General features: G+C 45.5%; 1 protein-coding gene across 1 annotated transcript in view; it reads left to right on the top strand.

Moving 5' to 3' along the window:
* The first annotated feature begins 1,622 nt into the window (after positions 1-1,622).
* The window catches only part of GATAD2B (GATA zinc finger domain containing 2B), a 54,491-nt gene continuing 35,217 nt past the window's right edge, over positions 1,623-20,896 (top strand). Inside the window, exons 1-2 of the mRNA XM_026658063.2 lie at positions 1,623-1,706; positions 3,010-3,109. Coding sequence (XP_026513848.1) covers positions 3,108-3,109 — 2 coding nt within the window. The 5' untranslated portion in view covers positions 1,623-1,706; positions 3,010-3,107. The remainder of the gene's footprint in view (positions 1,707-3,009; positions 3,110-20,896) is intronic.

The following is a 20,896-nucleotide window of genomic DNA, read 5'->3' as shown; positions in this document are numbered from 1 at the left end:
CAAATTTTAGGGGAGGACCCAACATCTTGCTGCTAGGACGTCAAGTCATGGGGAGGCCTGATGAGCAGGAGACACTGGGCAGATGGGGCCCCAACTACTATGGGTCTGGGGTGTCCAGGGTTCTAGTGGATGGCTGACCAGTGGAGGATGAGGTAGAGGAAAACTGAGAGCAGGAGGCCAGAGTCTTTGAGCTCAGCCAGTCAGGGAAGATCTGAGACCAGACCTACTCTGGGGATGGACAGCCTGAACATGTCTGACCATCTGCAGATGGGCAACTTAGCTAGACTAGACAAATGGAGGGGGTTCAGGGGAAAAAGCATGTAGATTAGACTTAAAACCACTTTATTTGATTTCCCTTGCTCTTGGGAGATACTGCTGAGTACTGTAAGCACATGGACTGTTTTATATCTCTCTAGGTAATAGTGACTGACTTGCAGTGGGGTCGGGGGAGGGTTTTGGGTATTTTGGCCTGAACAATAAATTGAGTGCTTACTTGGACTAGTAAGCATTGGATACATTTTTTTTCAAGCCCTGCTGATCTGCACAGGTATTGGAATAAGGGCTATTATATTACATGAACACCAGATGGAATATAAAGTAACTTTTTTTTTTTTTGCACACCACCTTTCCTACAAAAACATGATGCCTTGGTGGGAACCTTTGGGTACTTTCTTAGTATGTTATCAAACCCCAACAAAATATCAGTCATAAGTCTAGTGTGTAGAGAAATGCATTGTGAGCATGTCAGGGATAGAGCTGTTAAGACAATGAGGATGCTGTGAAGAAGTGGTTTCATTTCCGTTGATGGTGTGGCATGCATGGAAGGTACAGTAATCTTGGTATGGTGATCTACCTGGGTTTGGCTGGAACGTGTACAAGAGCTGTAACTGATCACCTCTGAAACACCTGTAACAAATTGATTGTAGGAAGAGAGTATGCCAGTTACAATCAAGTTACTGGTATTGGAGGGGAAAAATTGAGGGGTTGATGCCTTGATGTCTGACGCCATGATTTCAGGAATGCTACAAAAATCCCCATCTTTCCTGCATTGGCTATTCTCTGACTCCTAACACCAGGGAGGTAAGCATGTGTGTTGGCGAGATGCAGACAAATGAGATTATTGGCATTCTCTTTCTTATGGATACATCTTTATTAATTGCTTCTCCACATTGATGGAATGTCCTTAAAATTTGTTTTGGGAACTAAACAGTTAAAATAGCGTTGGAGGAAATGAGCTCTCATGAATGAAGACAAAGTTTGGCAAGATGCCAGGATCTGCTTAGGGGGGGGGGGAGAGGCAGCTAACTGACTTTTATACCACAAACGACTTAAAAAAATTAAGAGATAATTCCATGTCCTGAGGTTACAAACCGGCTGCAACTGGTTTTTTTTTCCCCTGCCCCCGCTAGGCATCATGGGTAAAAGTAAGCATCCCCCTTTTCTTTTGTTTAATATAACAGTACAGCGCATGATTGGCAGGGAAGTGCCCGTTTTGAGACAGGGTTTCTGCAGGTCCCTAGAGGGGGATGGCACGCGGGGCCGCCCATGTTCTACGGAGAGGGCTTCTCATAAAAAAAAATCTGTCTTTCTTTCCCTCCCTCCCCCTTCTCACTCTGTCTTCTCTTCTTTCTGTCTCTCTTCCCCCTTCTTTTCTCTCTGTCTCTAATTTTCTTGACAACTAAAGGAGGCAGCAGGATATTGTACCTGTAAGTATTCTTTAGACTGTCCTTTTTAACAGACAAAAGGCTCTTTATGGATTATCATGGCTGTTTTTTCTCTCCTTTAACATGAGTTGGAAGGTTAAATGTAATGTTTTTACATTATATTTAAAGAGAAAACTGCACTGTTACTTGTGTTTGCTGTTGGACTGATTCCCTCCCCTACCTCCCAAAAAAACCTCACCTCTGTTCAGGTTCCTTGTTCATAGTGCGGTGTTCTTGTGGAATTACTAAATACGACTCTCCCTGATCTAAAGCTGCAAGGGAAGGCTTATTTTGGGTATATACAAAAATTTCTTTTGTCTGTAGTGCTGATGGCTTGATGTAATAGCTCACCCCCCCCCTTCTTTTCATGTCAGCTCCAACCCCTCTCTGTGAATGGAGTCAACCAGCTGACGAGGGTTAGTGCTGGCACGGTGCCAGGGGCTGTGAATCTGTGTGTGCGTGTGTGTAAGTGCACAGAGCACAAAGGGAAGGCCTGCAGTCTAGGAAATCACAGGCTATTATATAAGGCAGCCTGCGTCATCTCTGCTTGCTCAGGCTGACGGATGGGGAGTAAAGCTGGAGGAGGATTGTTAAGAGGAAAACTCCCCCTTTGCCCCCTCTTTATTTTTAAATGACCAGTTCTTTGAGAGTGGATAATGTTTGGAGCCTTGCAGGACCAGTTTCCCCAAACATTCAATTACAGCCACATTCCTTGTGAGGAAAAGAGATTCCTCTTCCCCCCCCCCCTCATTGGCTTTCGGGAAGAGGGGGGAAGCAGCTTATATTTTTGTCTCATATTTTAAATGATTTTGAGGTGGGGAAAAATATACAGAATGCCTTGCTGTATCCAACAGCTGTGGTTAGTTAAGGTCTCTGTTTTAATACCAAACTGGTTTTAATAACTTAGCTTTTCAGAAAAAAAAACACCTGAAAAATGAAGTGTCAGATACTAGAGCAAATACTAATATTTTGCTCATTCTGCTCCTCTTTCTTGGTAGAGTCTGACAAATTGTAGTAGAAATACTTTTTTTATGCCATCTGCTACACACAGTTGGGTTTGTACCGTACAAAAGTCAAACACATGGCAGCAAAATTATAGAACGTTCTGAGCTTCCACACATCTGGACAGTTGCAGTTTTGGGTTCTGGTTGGGGTGGTGGTGTGTTAACTGCTGTACGGTTCCTATACTCCGTTGCAGTTATGGGCATTTTGTTCTGAGAGACAGTGAATTGATTTGGAAGTTGTAATTTTATCTTACTGACCACAACAATTTTTTTGCATTCATTTTTTTTAATTTGCTTTCTAGATACATTGTACTGCACAGACCCCGAATTTGTGTTGGAGAGATGAGAATTAAGTATGCACATTAATGAATAGAGCTGTCATAATGTTACCGTTTCCTCTATGTGAGTACTTATATTTGCTCTGATCATTCAGATCTAAAGAACCGGTTTGTAAGGGAAAACAGTGGGACTGTTTAGTGAGTTTGCGCTGAAATGACTATAAGAATTTATGGTCTGCTGCAATCTAGAGACAGCTCCCTGATTCTGTTGAGAACTAGCATTACGGTTTGTCTTTTTGAATGTTATCTTTGTTTTACTCTTGCACAATCTGAATTAAATGATGAATAAAAACCTAATTTAAATCTCTTAATTTTATGAATGACTCTTCTCACTTTCAGCATTTGGAATATTTAAGAATATTTCTTTGCTTTCAATTTTTCCTTTGTCAAGGAGGATTTAGGATTGTGTGTTCCTTTTAAAGAAAGATGCATTTTCTGTTCATGATAAAACCTACATGATAGGCCTACTTTCCCTCCTTAGCTGCATAAAATTTTCCCCATCCACAAATACCCAATCACACCATAGTATTTCTTTGCAAGTTACACTCAATTCACGTTAGTGTGTAATATTTCTCGACAACTTACAAGCCGAAGTATCAGGATTCGAAGAGCAGCGTGTTTTTATTTGTTAGCGTTAGGTACCGGTGTTCTTGAAGATCTCTCTTCTGACTGCCTAGTCGTTAAGTCATAATTACCTTTTTAGGTTGTTATCCTTTTTATAGTATTGTATGGAAATGCTCATCTTGGGAGCCAGCCATTTTGTATGTGCTGTGTTGAAATGCATTTTACGACATAGATGTTGGTTTGTATTCAGCATAGATGGAAGTTAAGACATTGTATCATTGCATATGTCAGGCTCTTTTGAGTCATTAGACAAATGATTTCATCGTACGCTGCCGGTTAGCTGCCCCAGCAGGTTCAGAATGAGAAGCCAAAATCTGTTTAAAATCTTTAGTTTATATAAAGGCTTGCATTTTGTTTAAGGGTGAAACTGGAATCTTTAGCATGTCTGAATTTAAAGTGGCTCTTGGGTAGCATGAGTGGAGAGTCTTAAGGTAAGCAGGACCTTTGCTTTGTTAGAGCATGTAAAGAATTTTCAATACCAGTAAACAATAGAAGGCTGATTTAATATTTTCTTTTGTCCAAAAGAAGTATTTATTTTTAAATACATTAATTAGGATCTAGCAGGGTTTCTGTTTGAAATTCTAGATACCAAGATGGTGGAAATTGGCTTTTTGGATTGACTCCTCTGTTTAAAATCAGTTGGATTTGCAGAAGTAAGAAGACTTCAGCATTTTTAATTTGCCTGTAGCTTTAATGTGCATTGAGATGGTTAGGTTGAATGCTTAGTTCTAGTTTTCTTTCTGTGCAAATGTGATGGATAATGTGGGGATGTCATGTGTTTCTTTAAACTGGACCAATACATAACTTCATTTGCATGCTTCCAGACCAAGAAGCTGTTAGAGTTACGTGTTCAATATTGTATACATCTGAGTAGGCTCACTTTTTTTTTTTATCCCCAAACCTTGTGGATTATAAACTTGTTTTAGTAAATCATCTTTGAATTAATGCAACTTCAACTATTCTTGATTTGTTTGAAGAATGTTTTCCTGTGGCTTTTGTGTGTGTGTGTATGTGTCTATATATGTGTGTCTATGTATGTATATGTATGTATGTTGCTTCTACTGTCTTCCTCTGGTCTCTGAAGTTTAATCCATTTGTCTGTGGAGTTCCTGCTGGTGAGTTGGGGTAAGGTCCTGTATGCTTTAGTAAGAGGTTTAGTTTAAGGTGCACCACAGCATAAAAGATGGGAATCAATGGAAAGACATTGTTACAGGATTGCAAGTTCTTCTCCCTGTGGGTGGTGAAGAAGAAGATTACATAGACCTGTGTGAGAATAATGCTTTACCAGTTTTTTAGACTGATTTTCATTAGTTTGATCCTGTGTTTTAGGGAGCGTGGGTCTGGTGCAGAAGTGCAGATGGAGAAACAGTTTGGGTTGGGTTGCCTAGAAGAGTTGAGATTTGAGGTTGGTGGGAGAATGAAATTTAGAGTAAAAACCAATCAGTCTGAGTGTGGCTTGCATGAAGGCTGGTTTTAGCTAACTGGAACCCTTGTGACTGGGCCACTCTGTTTGCGGTGCCCTGGGGATTGGATGGCTTCTCTTCTTCCCTGGTCCTATTTTTCACATGGCGGTGGGAGTTGTCCCATTGTTTCCTGAGGCTTCCTGTGCAGGGACATGGTCAGTTTTCATGTAGGTGTATTTGTTTGCCTTCCACTTGGGAAGAAAACACAAGCTAATCTTCTTGCCTCTCAGCTAGCATGAAGGAGGCTTCTAAATGTCCTTCAGTTATTGTAGATGGCAGTCTAGTTCTGTTCTTGCTTCTCTTTATTGGTGGCAATGATAGCTGCCTTTTTACCACAACTTCCTACTCTGAAAAGTTGTCAGATAGCATTTTCAAAGGACTATACAGACTTATTCCCATTTTGAGTGTTACTTTGCTGCTTTTAGCACAGTCCTTTCCCTTATTGTAGTTCATTTAGAATCTTTTCTAACATCTTTGTGTCCTGAGGGATCTCACTTTACAAATATGGCTACACAGAAAAATCTCTATGGCTGCCATAGGGGCTGCCATATGTCTGTGTTTAAAGCAGGGTGGCTCTGGTATGGAGCAACTGACAGGATCTGAGATGACTGGCCTTCAAGGCAAGTGACCTGTGTCCCCATATGCCAAGAATCAGTTCACTTGCAGTGAGACGCAACCACCTCCCTAGGTAGGTGGACTGTAGAATAGCTTGTGTCACAGGATGGTGTCAAATTTTGGTCAAGAACACCAGGGCAGCCTCTCCCACTCCCAGCAGAGTAGTTAACTTAATTACTTTCTATAGGCAAAGGGGGAAGAGGTGTTAGATGAGTTGCAAATGATCAGATACATTTTACAAATGTTCTAGATCGGTGGTTCTCAAACTTTTGTCCTGGTGACCCCTTTCACATAGCAAGCCTCTGAGTGCGACCCCCCCCTTATAAATTAAAAACACTTTTTAATATATTTAACACCATTATAAATGCTGATGGCAAAGCGGGGTTCAGGGTGGAGGCTGACAACTCGCAGCCCCCCATGTAATAACCTCGCAATCCCCCTCAGGGGTCCCGACCCCCAGTTTGAGAACCCCTGTTCTAGATCATGGAAGGTGCAAAGAAAGCTCTGGGGTCTCCACGGTGCGTGCAGAGTGGAGATGCCTGGAGGAAGAGTTTAGACAAGCAGGGAGGTGGGAGTGGAGTGAGGCAAGGTCTTTGGTATTGTGGGGAGCAGGTCCCTGGAGAGTCCGTGTAAAGGGGGAGGGCTCTTGGGAACTGGATCTTGAAATGAATAGGGAGCCAGTGGAGCTGTTTGAGATGGAGGCTGATGTGCTGTCGCTTCCCTGTATGTTTAAGCTGGTGCCTGGTAACATCTTGCATTTCATTTGCTTTGTCCTCAGGTCCCAGACTTCCCTAATATACAAGTTTAGTGAGAGGGGAAAGGAAGGTGCAGGTGAAGCAGAGTTGAGGTCTGTAGAGAGATGAAATGTGTTTGGTACCAAGGTTGCAGATCGTTCACACAAACTCTGCTTCTAAGGTTTCCTCTGCTAAATCCCCTCAGGGCAACTTGGTTATTCTTCCTTGAAAACATTGGAGGGCAGAGATGGTCTTGCTTAGACTCAGACCTGTTTCAAACAGGAGGCCTAGACTCCCTGAGCCTTTCACCAGCAGTTGGGTGGGAGCCTTAAGTGACTTGCCTTGGCTTGTCCCCTACAGTGGGTTTCAGTGGACACAATGAAATGCTTTAATTATTGGTTTAAATTGTGTAATATTTTGATGAATTTCTTGAACTGGAGAAGGGCTGTGAGATTCTCTTAGTCCTCTGATATGAGCTGGCAGGGCCAACATGCCCTTTCATTTACCAGTCCAGACTCTTTCTATAGATAGCGATTGGTATGGGCAAGGCAAGGTTTAAAAGGAAGAAAAAGCTAAATGGTCTTGAGCCAGTCAGCAGCTGCTGAGTCAGCAAGGTTCAATTTGAGAAAGCCCCTAGGGAGCCCAACACAAAAAAGAGCAACCATCCGGCATGTGTGCAGCATCCTCCACAGATGCACAATGGGCTTCCCTGGATGCCCCGGGTATGGTCGGTCTTGGCACAGTGAACCATGCCACACCTGAATCTGTTAAGCTGGCTTTAAAGGTGGTATGGGAGCTCAAAGCCTGGTAGCCATTTGTCCAGCCTGGTGATGTGGGAGTTCGTGGTAATGGCAGCAGCTCTCTCCCATTCTGTCTGCCCCAGTGAGCTGTTGATACCAGCTGGATGGTGAGCATGCAGCACTGTCCATGTAGGATTTCTCTTGCACAGGTGGTGGTGGGGTGCATCTCAGATATCCCTGATCAATGGCAAGTGTGGCATTTAAGAACATAAGAATGGCCATACTAGGTCAGATCAAGGGTCCATTCAGCCCAGCATCTTGTCTGCTGACAGAGGCCAGGTGCCCCAGCGGTAGTGACCCTAACAGGCAATGATCAAGTGATCTCTCTCCTTGCTTTACCTTGGCATTCAGTTTACTGGCTGCATTCTGACGATAGATAAGTGGAGGAATACTGGCTAGGACTGGTAACCATACAAGTTTTGTTGGTTTCAGTTTGCCTGTGATAATTCTCATGGTATGATCAAGCTTAGTGTCTACTAATGTAACGTGAGCAGAGTTTAATCAAACTTAGGGCACAATATTCTCCAAATGAGTAGCAGAGAATGAGCCCCAAACTACGTAGTGTTTGAGCATTGGCTCCCCAGGTGGACCCTACCAACTTGTTCAGGAGACAGTTTCTGCTCTTGGACTATTCAAGCTACTTTACTGCGATAGTATTTGTATGTGAGCTTGCAATCTAGGGTGACCCATAAATAACTGGCTTTTAACATCCTTTTGAATCCAGACTGATGGACTGTAGTTCTTGTTGTGTGAGTGGTGAACAGCAGCCCCAATTAAACTATGTCCCATGAATTGCTTCCAGGGACTGGATGTCCCACGTTGTCAGTAGTCACAGCAGCACGTCTGCTGCTTGGGGAACTGAGATTTTTAAATGGAAGGATGGGGAAGGAAAAAAACAAAAGAAAAGGAACTTTTGCATGTGAAACTCTCCCTCCTCCCCCCCCCCCCCCCCCCCCCCCCCGCTCATGCTCAATAACAGGACACATGTGCAGCAGTGCACAGACACTGTGGACCAACTACTGAGGCAGTGGCAGAAGGGCATGCTGGATGAGCTGTACCTCTTTGACTTTATGAAAGATGAGCAGCTCCATGAGCAACAGGAGCTGGGGCCCGTTTTGCTGTGTGTTCCTTTCTTCTTCACTGGTATTGTCCTGCTTTCTTCTCGGGGGCAAGAGCCCAGGGAGCGGCACCTGCTATTCAGGTGCTGTCAGCTGTGCCTCACTGGCAGCTCACTTCATAATAGCTTCTGGTGCAGCGGGAGCAAAGATGACTAAGGAAAGTGGGCACTGCTTGTTCTCAGGTGAGAGAGGGGGCGGTAGCGAGAGGCCTTGTGTTGCTGAAGACTAACTTGGCCAGGGAAATTTTCCTTTAAGAAATGCCAGACTGGATCAGTTGAGCAGTCCATCTAGCCTAATATGTATACTATAATACTTACATTTAGTACAAATGCCCTATCCTGTTTTAATCCTGCCAATGATTTCTTGGGGCAAAGAGTTCCAGTGTCTGAGAAAATATTCCCTCTTAACAGCTTTGAATTTGCAACCTTTCAGTTTAATTGAATGTCCACTTGTTCTTCCATCTCATCTCAGGGTGAATAGGAGGTCCTGATTTATCTTGAGACCATTATTTTTGTGCCCTTACCACATCTCCTCAGTAAAACAAACATCCCGCCTCTGCAATCTCCATTGGAGATTTTTTTCATGCCTCTAATCGTTCTCATTGCGATAGAGATGTGGAATCTTTGAGCCAAAGAAGATAGAGGCATCTGTTTAGTTAGAAATGTAATTCTCACTCCTTTAGACCCGAAGACTCATGCTAGAGGCTCTATGCATGTGGAGGAAGGGACCAACAAAGCTATGCCCCCACATTCATCAGTTTAGTAGAGCATTTCCAAGTCATTTGTCTGGGCATTATCGCAAGTCATGGACCTGGGCCTCATTGTGCTAGGTGGTGATATACAAACATGGAACAAAAAGGTGGTTCCTGCCCCTGGGAGCTTACAGTCTTAGTATGGTTGGAGATGAAGGTAACAATGAGACAGTACTGGTCAGCAGGATGGGCAGTGGCCATGGCATACTAGCTGTCTAACCATTACCAATTCTGTTGTAGGCATTGTGGCAAAGGAGAGTTTAAGGAGGGCAGTGAGGTAACGTTGTGACGGTTTGAGTGAGGGGCAGCATGGGAGAAAGCACAAAGGTGCTTGTTTAAAGTTTAAGAACTGGGCAGTAAGGTCTGGCATTGTTGACAGAGCGGAGGCAGGAGTCCACATCTCAGTAGCATATAAGGTGATAGGTACTATGGCGATTGGCCGTGAAGGACCTTGAAAGTTAAGAGAAGTTGTTTGGTTCAGTGGAGTAGGGAGAGCCAGTGGAGTGACACAGAGTGTGGTGACACTGGCCAAAGTGAGGAGAGAAGAAAATATTTGTAGCAGTGTTTTGAATGGGGGCAAGAATGGATTTGTTAAGGCGAGAGAAGAGGGTGCTGCAGGAGTCAAGACATGACTGAGATCTGGGATGAGATTTCTCACAGGATGGAGAGGAGAGGCTGGATCTTTGAGATGTTGTGCAGGAAGAAGCATGTACATATGTTAAAGAATGACTTACTAATACATGCCCTCTTACCCTTTTACACTTGGAAATTGTCACAGGACTGATGACTTTCCCCAAGGCACACAATGTGTTGCTGGCAGACCTGTGACCGGAGCCCAGGTTCCCAGTCCCTTGCTTTAACTAGAATGCCAGATAATCTGCAGTATCTACGGACACACAGCAGACTCTTGTTAGCAAACTTGCTTTGCCATCCCACGTCCCTCAGCTTTCCAAGCTGTTAGGCCTTCCAGGACCTGATTCAGCATCGAGGGAATGTCACCCACGTATACTGAGCAGAGGCATTGCTGTTCAGTGATAACCCTCATCTGTCCTATCAAGAAGGTCCTGCAGGGTAGGAACAGCCTTTGATTTTTCTATGACACAGGTTGTTAATTTAATCCATGGTTGGTATACAGCCAGGTTTGTTGTTGAATGTGGGGTAGTGATAGCGGCCTTCAAAAGGTGATTCCCAGGACGTCGTGTAGAATGAAACCCTGTGGAAGGTGATTGCTTTCCACATGCAAGAACCAGACAAACTTTCTGGCTCAGTTGGGATTGAAGGTCAGTCCTAAAGTCAACTGACTTGCTTTCTTTTATGTGGAGGAGAGTGGTGTTCAAAGCACCACAGAGGAAAGACTCTTCTGGGTCTAATGACAAGTGTGGGAGAGTGTAGTTTTAATGGTAATATGAAGAAGAAGATGGGATATAAGTGTATAAAACGATAAACAGTAGGCAGAAGGTAGTGAGAACTTTTTTCTTGTCTCATAAATTATCAAAACACATGAACAAGGGGACATTCAATGGATTATAAAAGATGGCAAATTAAAAATGGATAAAAGGAACTACAAAATGCATAATTAGACTATGGAACTCATTGCCACAGGAAGACGTTAAGGCCCAGAACTTGACCAGACTCAAAAAGGAATTGGACATTTATATGGATATCAAGAATACCCAGAATGCCTTTAAAAAAAAAAAAAAAAAGGCAAGAGAGATAAACCCTTTGGCTTAAATCCTGAGGGGTTTTTCTAACTAATAGGGGAGTAAAAGATTGTCCCACGTCTGCCTACTGCAGAGCTCTTCTGCCTTCCTCTGAAGCCTCCGGTGCTAGCCAGTGTTGGAGACGGGATACTGGACTGCGTGAGTCTCAAATCTGATCCACTCTGCAATTTCTTTGTTCTTAATAGCAGGGGACTGGCAGTGGGGACTCCTTGGTTCTCTTCTGTTACTGATTTGTGACCCAAGAAGCTTAAATCTCTGGCCTCAATTATACAGCTGGATTATCGAGGACTAGACAAAGTTTAGGTCCCCTAATCACTCTATGCCTCAGCTTTCCCATCTGTAGAAGAGGAGTAAGGCTTGCCTACTTCTGTAAAATGCTTTGAGATTGCTAGATCAAAAGTGCAAACAAAGCATTACATATTTTTGCAGTGGCACCAGATCAGGTATTGAAGGATAATGCAGCTGAAGTATCTCTGACAGGGGTTCTACTTCTTCCCGGGGAGATGCTGTTCTTAGTCTTTTGGACCTTTTTTCAAAAACATCATTTTTAGAAGCTTTCCCTGTGGCATAGTCAGCATGGGAAGATACCAGCAAAATTGTTCCTTTTGCCCTGCTTCAGGTAAGGGATGGGGCAACAGAATTTGTCTAGTCCTCGGTAATCCATCAGTGTAATTGAGGCCAGAGATCTGGCTGGTAAAAGGAAGACTTAAACTTTCGGGATGTGTTAGCCAGCATTACTGCTGCCTGCTTGCTGCCATTGCTAGTGTAGCTGCTGCTTGTGTGTAGACTGGAGGCCTTTGTAGAAATAGAAATGTGTAAAGTTTAGGTCTGGAAACATCTGGTTTTGCTTCTGTGGCACTTGGATGTTGTAGCCTTAGCACCAGGTTCCAAACTACCTTCCCTATTATTTCTGCAAGGGAGACAGTGCTACTCACGTTCCATCCGTCTGGGTCAGCTCTGAGGGTACAGAACATAGAATTACTATAGCTACAACTGTGCTTCTGCCCCTGGATACCCCAGCCCGGAGCATTCTTCCCTGTTGTTGAGTGATGGTTAAAGTTTTATCATCTCCTTACTAGGAGAATCTGTTTAATCAAAGGCCTTGCTTTTTTTTCCCCATAGGCCTCCTCTTTGTATTTGTGGGTTATGTGGCATGTGCCATGTAGGATGGCACATAGGACGAAGGGGCCACAATGTTAACAAACTTGCTTTGGCATTGCTGAGTGTCAGTCCAAGAGTTGTAACCCATCAGCCTGGACTAATGGAAGTTCTGCTTTTTGGATGAAGGATGTAGCTGCTCCAGCACGGAAAGATGTTTTGCGACATTTAAAGGTGGGGGCCATGGAGCGAAGGAGCCATTGGAGGAAAACCGTCTCAATGCACAGCTGTGTAGCTTGGCCCCTCTGTTTGAGCTTTACTGAATAGTTTCGGTTGTAATTGAGTTTTTGTTGATCTACTGACTGTTTCTGAGGCTTATCAGTTCAACCTCAGAACAGCACTTGTCCCACTCCCACGTGTGTAATGGGTGGTGTGTGTGCACACGTCTCATCGAATCAGTCCAACATTAGCAGCTCTGGTCCACTATCCATCCCTTGATTGTCTCCATTAACAACTCGTATATAGCTTTTCAAATCATCTTTCTTGTTTCTTTGCTTAATCTATGCAGCACAAGGATGCCATGGAAATGAGACGTTGGGTCATACTGTTTCTTCAGTGTCTGGGAATGGAAAACCTGCATTTCTAGTACCAGAGAAGTGAAACAGCCCAAAGCTAGAGAGACCTGTGAAGGAGCAAGTTAGGGCGAAAGTTCTGCCTTGTCAGTGACTGCCTTGAACTTCAGCTAAATGATGTGAGCCTGGTAACGGGTTGGCTCCCTGGCTGTCGCTGCACTAGGCTACAACAGACGCACTTTATTCTAAGCTTTGCACTTGGAGTAGCAAGCACAGCTCATCCTTCCCTTTCTTCATCTGTAAATCTTGTGGCTGTGGCTGCATGTTTTTCTTGAACTGAAATACAGAACAATGCAACACTCTAGGTAGCATTTCTTATCTACACTGGACCCCAGTGCACATTAGAGTGAACTAATTTAGAGATGAATAGTAGCTGAGGCAGGGGGAGAAATTAAGCATCTGCCTACACAGGGATAAACCTGTGGCTGGCCCGGGTCAATGGATTCAGGCTCACGGGGTTTGGGCTTCATGGCTGAAAAATTGCTGTGTAGATGTTCAGGCTCGGGCTGGAGCCCGATCTCTGGGACCCTGCAATGGGGGAGGGTCCCAGAGATCGGGCTACAGTCTGAGTCCGAATGTCTACACAGCAATTTTTAGCCCCTCAACCCGAGTCCCATGAGTCTGTCAGCTGACCTGGGCCAGCCACAGCCATGCTGCAGGGCTTTTATCCCAAGATGCCCAATCAGGGGGGAGAGAATGGGTGCACCTGGGGAGTCGTCAAGGCAGAGATGCTGCAAAACCATTCAGGATGGCAAGAGATGCACAGGAGAAGGCTCTTGCACTCATTGCTGAGAAACTAGGGAGGGGCTCAGTGGGCCGGCTGAGTCTAGGTGAGGGTAAAGGGTGTGGGATGGTGGGGGAGTAGAAAAGGAGGGGTTGGAATAAGTCCGTGAAGGTCCTAGCAGCAGCAGTGTTTGGCACATGAGGCACTCTGGGGAGCTAGAGCATGAGGCTGTATTGGAGAAGGGAGCTGCAGTAACTGGGGACAGTGGGAAGCTCTGGTCTCTGCACCTTGGTTGGGTCTATGAATTTGTTCCTTTGTCAGGAAGTTACTGACGGTAGGTGGAGAACAAGGGTAGCGAGGGTCTTTCTATATGTCCCCAGCTTCGCCTTACAGGAATCTGATCAAAAAGCAAGTTTGTACTGTAGCCTTTGGAGAAAAACAAACCTGGTGTGGAGGCAGCATGCCCAGCCCCAGGTCACATACTGTGCAGCTGAGAAGCTGCTTTGCCTCTCCAGAGTGGGGTTCAGCACCTCCCCAAAAGAGAGATGACTAATGAGGAGTAGAAGAGAGAGGAATAGGCTCCAACCGATGAGGGAAGTTTTCCCCTATATATCAAAGTATTTACTATGTCTCTAGACTTTCTCTTGTAGGACTGCATGGGGTGGGGGTGTAATGGGGGTGTCCTCTCTGCTTCTCTTCTGGACTCCTTCTCCCTGGGGGTCTGTTAACTCCTAAGTGTTGGTTCAAAACTCTGACACCAGCATTTTTGTGATCCAGTCAGTAAAGCTTGCTCACCTACAGAGATACAGTTGGAGATAATTACAGTCTCTATCAAGTCTGAAACAAAACATGTTTTATTGCTCTTTTGTTTTCCCTTAGGGGACTTCGCCACCATTTGAGGATTTTGTTTCTCTCTTTTTTTTTTTTTTCCGGTGAGTTTCTTTAGGGAAGTGAAATGGAGAATCCGCTTCCTTGGATGTGCAGAATTGCTCGGAGTGATTTACAGGGGAATTGCTGTGTTAGGTAGCAGGAGAAAATTCTGAATCATCTGGTTTGTATTATCTTTTGATTAAGATGTGTTGTAAAGCCCATCATATCTTGGCTTTCAGGTGTGACCCTGAAATGAAGTATATTGTTTAATGCACTTGAATGATAAGATTCAGAGTGTTTGTTTATGTATCTATCCATCTTAAAGTAATCCTATTGCCAGCCAACTTTTTAACTGCCAAACACTCAAATGCCTTCCTCTGATAGATAAGTCTATATCAATGTAAAGTTAGGAGTAAAAAAAATTATGCTTTTGTTTGGCGTTTACTTCCAGATTACTAGTATAAAGGTAAACCTTAATCAGTGCATGCTCTGCTTCACTCTCAAAGCTGAGTCAAATTAGAAGTGTTTCTAGTTTTTAACTACTTTTTACTTGGGTTACTCTGACACAAAACTGGGAAGCGTTTTGCAAGTTCATGACTGTCAGACCTTCAGATTTACTTGAATATTAAGTTTCTTCTTCCTTCTAAGTTAGATGAAAAAATACTTAGCTACTCCCACGGTGCCTTCTTTCCTCAGTTAAGGAAGAGGGGAGGGTATTTTGGAAATTCATATAAATCCTAATAAAGCTGCAGTTTCTCCCCTCATCAACCCTCTATTCTCTTCCTTCCCCCATGCTTGCTTTTGCAACTGAATTATTAACACTGAAGGGCTCCAGTAAGTAAAATGTCTGAAGCCTGATTTAATTTTTATTGAATCTTGCTCAAAGTGCATGTTGATTTACCAAGCCAGTAACGTCTCCTGTCAAGAGGATTAAAATGTTACGATATCTGCTTATGGCGATTGTGGGTTTGGTTTCTTGTTCTAGTAAAGAATCGGCAGCATTTTAGGACTCTTTGCCCTCAGATGGGTTGTGGCAGGGAGAGTCAGGATGTTATCCATAGTAGGCTAACTTCAGCTCTTCTCCTTCAGCAAGTGGACTACTTTATGCAAACGATATTCTAGTCCACATCCAGCTGATTATTAGCCAGAGTGGTTTTGGAATTGGAGCATTTTTAGTTTTCATGGCCCACAGCAAAATGTCCCGCTTCTGGTGGGTATTTCATTTTCAGGGTGCCAGGGCAGCTGAATTTCTGCCTCCAACTTGTCAAAATCAAAACCCTTATTTCTTCATCAAGGGCCTCTGTGCATTCCCACCAATGGGATTCAGCACCTCTAGTGCTGAGTTGTGGGACTATATAGAAAAGCCGTGTCCACTAGGGGGTGCGGTAGCGATCTCCTGGGCTCCATGTGTATAAGTGATAAGACAGGCGACACTCTGGAAGAAATCAAGACCAAGAGTCACAGCCTGGTCTCCAGACTCTCCAAGTCTGCCTCTGCTGCTTAGGGGAGAGACGTACATCTTTTCAATTTCAGAGACAGCCCCCCACAGTTCAGCACCACCAGAGCACCCAGCCTCAGATGCAATACCAGCCTTTTCTAAAATGGCTCCTATAAAAGAGGTCTAGGGATCCTGGTCCTGTATTGCATTCAAGGGGTCCTGGGGACACAAGGTGAATGAGGTAATATCTTTTCTAGGACCAGCCCCTGCTGCTGAGAGGCAAGCTTTGAGCTATGTGGAGCTCTTCTTCAGCTCTTGGAAAGGTACTCAGTATCACAGCTAAATGCAATGTGGGACAGATTCTTTAACATAAGTAAACACATCCTAAGAAACCATTCAAGGTAAAGTGGTCCATTAACACCTCTGCGTTAATCCCTAAACTAGTCTATGAAATCCTCATTTTCTTCAGGTCAGGACAAGCACTAATTGACCTGTTTGAGTCCAGACAGGAACTTCATCAGGGCACACAGGGACAGAAAATCTCGGTCAGGCACATTCCTGCAGGACTGGAGCAGTCCTCTCCTTTACTCCTTCCCTCCCATTCCCTTGATCCACAGAGTCAGAAGGAAAATCAGCCAAGCGGAGCCAGTCTGGCCCCGATATCTCTGATGCACAGACTTCCAGCTGTCCAGAGAGCTGCAGGTTTGTCTTCCGCTCCTTCCGGGCTTCCTTTCGCAGCAACAAGGAAGTATTCACCCCAACGCAAACACACATTATCTGACAGCAGAAAGAATAATCTGCTGATCACTGTGGAGGCTGATTTTACTTAGGGTCAAGTTGGTACTGTTACAATCCAGGAAAACTCTGCCCTCCAGATTGCAATGGACATGGTTTGTGTTAGAAGCGGACTAAAGGGTTAACCCTGTTGTGGGCAAGTATCCCTGGGGTTTTAGAATATCTACTGTACTTGAAATCAGAAAGTTAGTAGTGACTTCCTTCAGGGTTCATGTAGCAGTTCTCTGCTCATCACAGTGTGGTCAGAGAAACCTATATTCTCTCACTCCTCGGTTTCATTTTTCCTTAAGAGAATGTTCAATGCCTATTCCCTGTGAGAGAGGCTCCCCCTACCTGGGACTTGAATCTAGTCTTCACCGTGCTGCTGTGTCTACCCTACAAGCCCCTGGCTAAGGCATCTTCGAATAAGCAGTGTTCTAATAGCTGTTAGCTCTTCTAGGAGGGTGTGAGCTTGCTGCCCAGTGATAGGGAGATAAAATTGTCAAAAGGCCTCACCCTAATTTTATGCTGGAGGTTGTCTCCGATTTTTCACCTGTCCCGATGCATCTCCCTCCCTGTTTTCTTCCCCAGACCTCAAGCTCATCCGGGGGAGTTGCATTTGTAATCATTGGAGGTTAAAAGAGCCTTGTGTTAGGAAAGACTCAATCCTTTTGAAGATCAAACTGTTTGCCGTTTATGGGGGAGATGTAGGGGGAACCAATTAAAAGCAGACTTTCTTTCCCACTGTAACAAGAGATGTGTTGAACACGCTACTTCTTACCCAGGAAGCCAGTGCTCGGCGGGAGGGGGCTAAGGCACATTCTGCTAAGGCAGAGGTGGGCAAACTATGGGCCAGGGGCCACATCTGATGCTCCAGACGTTTTAATCTGGCCCTTGAGCTCCCGCCGGGAAGTGGGGTTTGGGGCTTGCCCTGCTCCGGTGCTCCAGCTGGGGAGCGGGGTCAGGGTCTTACTCCACTCCACCTGGCTCCTGGAAGCAGCGGCACGTCCCCCCACCAGCTCATATGCATAGAGGCAGCCAGGGTGCGCCACATGTTGCCCCCACCACAAGCGCTGCCCCCCGCAGCTCCCATTGGCCAAGAACCACAGCCAATGGGAGCTGCAGGGGTGGTGCCTGTGGACAGGGCAGCATGCAGAGCTGCCTGGCTGCACCTCCATGTAGGAGCTGGAGGGGGGACATGCCGCTGTTTCTGGGAGCTGCTTGAGGTAAGCGCCACCCGGAGCCTGCCACCCTGACTCCCTCCCATGCCCCCAAACCCTGCCCCAACCCTGATCCCCCTCCTGCCCTCCGAACCCCTCGGTCCCAGCCCAGAGCACCCACCTGCACCCCCCACCCCAGAGCTAACAGCCCCAGCTGGAACTCCCCTGCACCCCAATTTTGTGAGCATTCATGGCCTGCCATACAATTTCCCTACACAGATGTGGCCCTCGGGCCAAAAAGTTTGCCCACCCCTGTGCTAAGGCCACGGCAGCTTCTGAGGCCTGTTTAAGACAGATTCCCCTGGTAAAGGTTTTCAAAGCAACAACGTGGAGTCCAGTTCATGCTCTCATTAAGCACCACTCATTGGACTTCCCATCCTGTTCCGATTCTGTTTTTGTTAGAGTGATGCTACAGTGTGGTTTTTTTGCCTAGAACTCTTCCCCTGCTGTCCTCGGATGCGGGCACTGCTTGCTAATCTTCCATTAATGGGTATTCACACAGGCCTTTGAAGAGAGGCTAGTTACTAGCATGGGCGGTGGGTGGAGCCCCCCTTTGGGGAGGCTAGTCCCCGGCCCCATACCTTCCTCCTTTGTCCATCATCCCCCCCCCGCAACCAGAGACCCAAGCGCCTGCCCTAGGCCAGAGGAGCCCCAGACTGTTTGGAGGCCAGAGGAGCCCCCCTCAGCCACAGCCCCAGCTCCCTGCAGCCCTGTGACCCCCTGCTCCCCGCATGGCTGGAGCCACAAGCTGCCCTCCCTCCCCCTGCCTGGAGGAGCCCCAGGCCAGTTGTGCCTCCCCTTCCCAGACTTCAAGCTGCCCAGGGTGGAAGTGTCTCACTGTTGCGAAGAAGCTTTTGATATGCCCCATGCAGGTTCAGGGGCTGCTATGGAGGCGTATTTGCTACTCAGCTTCCTGGGTTCCCCAGTGATCTCTCTGGAGTTCAGGAATCATTAAAAAGGGGATAGAGAATAAGACTGAGAATATATTATTGCCCTTATATAAATCGATGGTACGCCCTCATCTCGAATACTGCGTACAGATGTGGTCTCCTCATCTCAAAAAAGATATACTGGCACTAGAAAAGGTTCAGAAAAGGGCAACTCAAATGATTAAGGGTTTGGAACGGGTCCCATAGGAGGAGAGATTAAAGAGGCTAGGACTCTTCAGCTTGGAAAAGAGGAGACTAAGGGGGGGATATGATAGAGGTATATAAAATCATGAGTGATGTGGAGAAAGTGGATAAGGAAAAGTTATTTACTTATTCCCATAATACAAGAACTAGGGGTCATCAAATGAAATTAATAGGCAGCAGGTTTAAAACAAATAAAAGGAAGTTCTTCTTCACGCAGCGCACAGTCAACTTGTGGAACTCCTTACCTGAGGAGGTTGTGAAGGCTAGGACTATAACAGCGTTTAAAAGAGAACTGGATAAATTCATGGAGGTTAAGTCCATTAATGGCTATTAGCCAGGATGGGTAAGGAATGGTGTCCCTAGCCTCTGTCTGTCAGAGGGTGGAGATGGATGGCAGGAGAGAGATCACTTGATCATTGCCTGTTAGGTTCACTCCCTCTGGGACACCTGGCATTGGCCACTGTCGGTAGACAGGATACTGGGCTAGATGGACCTTTGGTCTGACCCGGTACAGCCTTTCTTATGTTCTTATGGAGCATAATAAAGCAAAAACTTCTCTCCTCCCCCCCCCCCCGAAACCCTGCAACCAGGGATTCGGCGGCTGTGGCCTCCCCAGCCTATTATACCCCATGGTTACTAGTGACAGTTGTATTTATGCCACCCACCGTTCCCTCTGCCTCGGAGTTTTGTGTTTTGGCACTCTGCAGACGTGGGAGAAGGAACTGAAGTTGCTGTTTTTTATTGGTATTATCGCAGCACCTTGGAGCTCCATTCAGAGCCCAGGACCCCATTGTGCCAAGCATTGTACAAACAGAAGAAAGAGTCCTTGCCCCAAAGAGCTTGCAGTCTAAGCGTGACAAGTGACAACAGATGGATGCTGACTGATGAGGGAGTATAAGGAAACACGTATGGTCAGCATGGTAGGCTGTAGTCTCAGCACACTAGCAGCTTAATTGTTGTCAATGCTTTTATAGGCCTCACAGCAAAGGGGAGTTTTAAGGAGTGTTTTGAGGAGCATAATGAATTAACTTGGCAAAAGTTTACAGGGAGCTTGTCCCAGGCACAAGGGGCAGCATGGGAGAAAACACGCAGGTACTTGTTGGAAAATTTAACAAGTGGGCGACGGAGGCTTTCATCCTGGGCCAACTGGAGTCTACCTTTTGTTACTTGGAGGAGACAATTGGTAGGGATAAGTCATGAAGGGCCTTGAAAGTGAAAATAATTAGTTTTGTTTGATATGATAGAAGGTAGAGCCAGTGAAGAGAGGGTGACATAGTCCAAGTGACGGGCTTTGAAAATGATCTTTGCAACAATGTTTTGCAAGGACGTCAGTGGGGCAAGATTGCATTTGTCAAGGCCAGAAAGAAGAAGGTTGCAGTAATTGAGATGTGAGATGAGTTTTAGCTGTGTGGATGGATAGGGGAGGCTGTGTCTTAGAAATGTTATGCAGAAAGAATCTGCAAGACTTAGATGCAACCTGGATGTGAGGCCCTAGAGAGAAGTCCAAGTCAAAAGATGACACTCAAGTTACAGGCCTGAGTAATAGGCAGGCTGGTGGTGGTGTCCACTGTGATCGAAAAATGAGGTAGTGGGGCGGGCTTTGGGAGGAGAGATTAAAGAGCTCTGGTTTAGCCATGTTGAGCTTGAGCTGATGGCCAGACACCCATGAGGAGATGTCCGAGACAGGCTGAGATTTCTGTTTGGACAAACAGGTCTGGAGTAGAGAGGTAGAACCATCAGCATAGAGATGGTAGTTGAGTTCCTATTTGCGGATAAGATTGACCAGATAAGTGAAGAGGGAGAAAAGGGCACCTAGGAAGTGGGTGGGGGTGCACACCCTTATGTACATGGAGCCAACAAAATGCTCCTGGTACGTGGTGATAGCACAAGAGTGCTACCGCTTTCTCAGTGGACACAGCTTTTCTGAACAGGTTTGCAGCTCAGCACTAGAGATGCTGAATCCGGTCAGTGTGAATGCCCAGACGCAACTCTGGAAGAACAGTTACTAGTAGGAAGAGGTTACTTACTTTCTCCAATCCAGTGGTCTGAACTGACAGGGGCCTCTGAGATGCCAAACAAACATAGCTGGTGAGTTTAAGTTAGTCTGGCAGCTTTAACAAATAACCTTTTATTTTT

This window comes from Terrapene carolina, unplaced genomic scaffold (genome assembly GCF_002925995.2).
Source record: "Terrapene carolina triunguis isolate 2854851 unplaced genomic scaffold, T_m_triunguis-2.0 Scaffold397, whole genome shotgun sequence".
Lineage (NCBI taxonomy): Eukaryota > Metazoa > Chordata > Testudines > Emydidae > Terrapene > Terrapene triunguis.
This window is presented reverse-complemented; position numbering and strand designations above follow the sequence as displayed.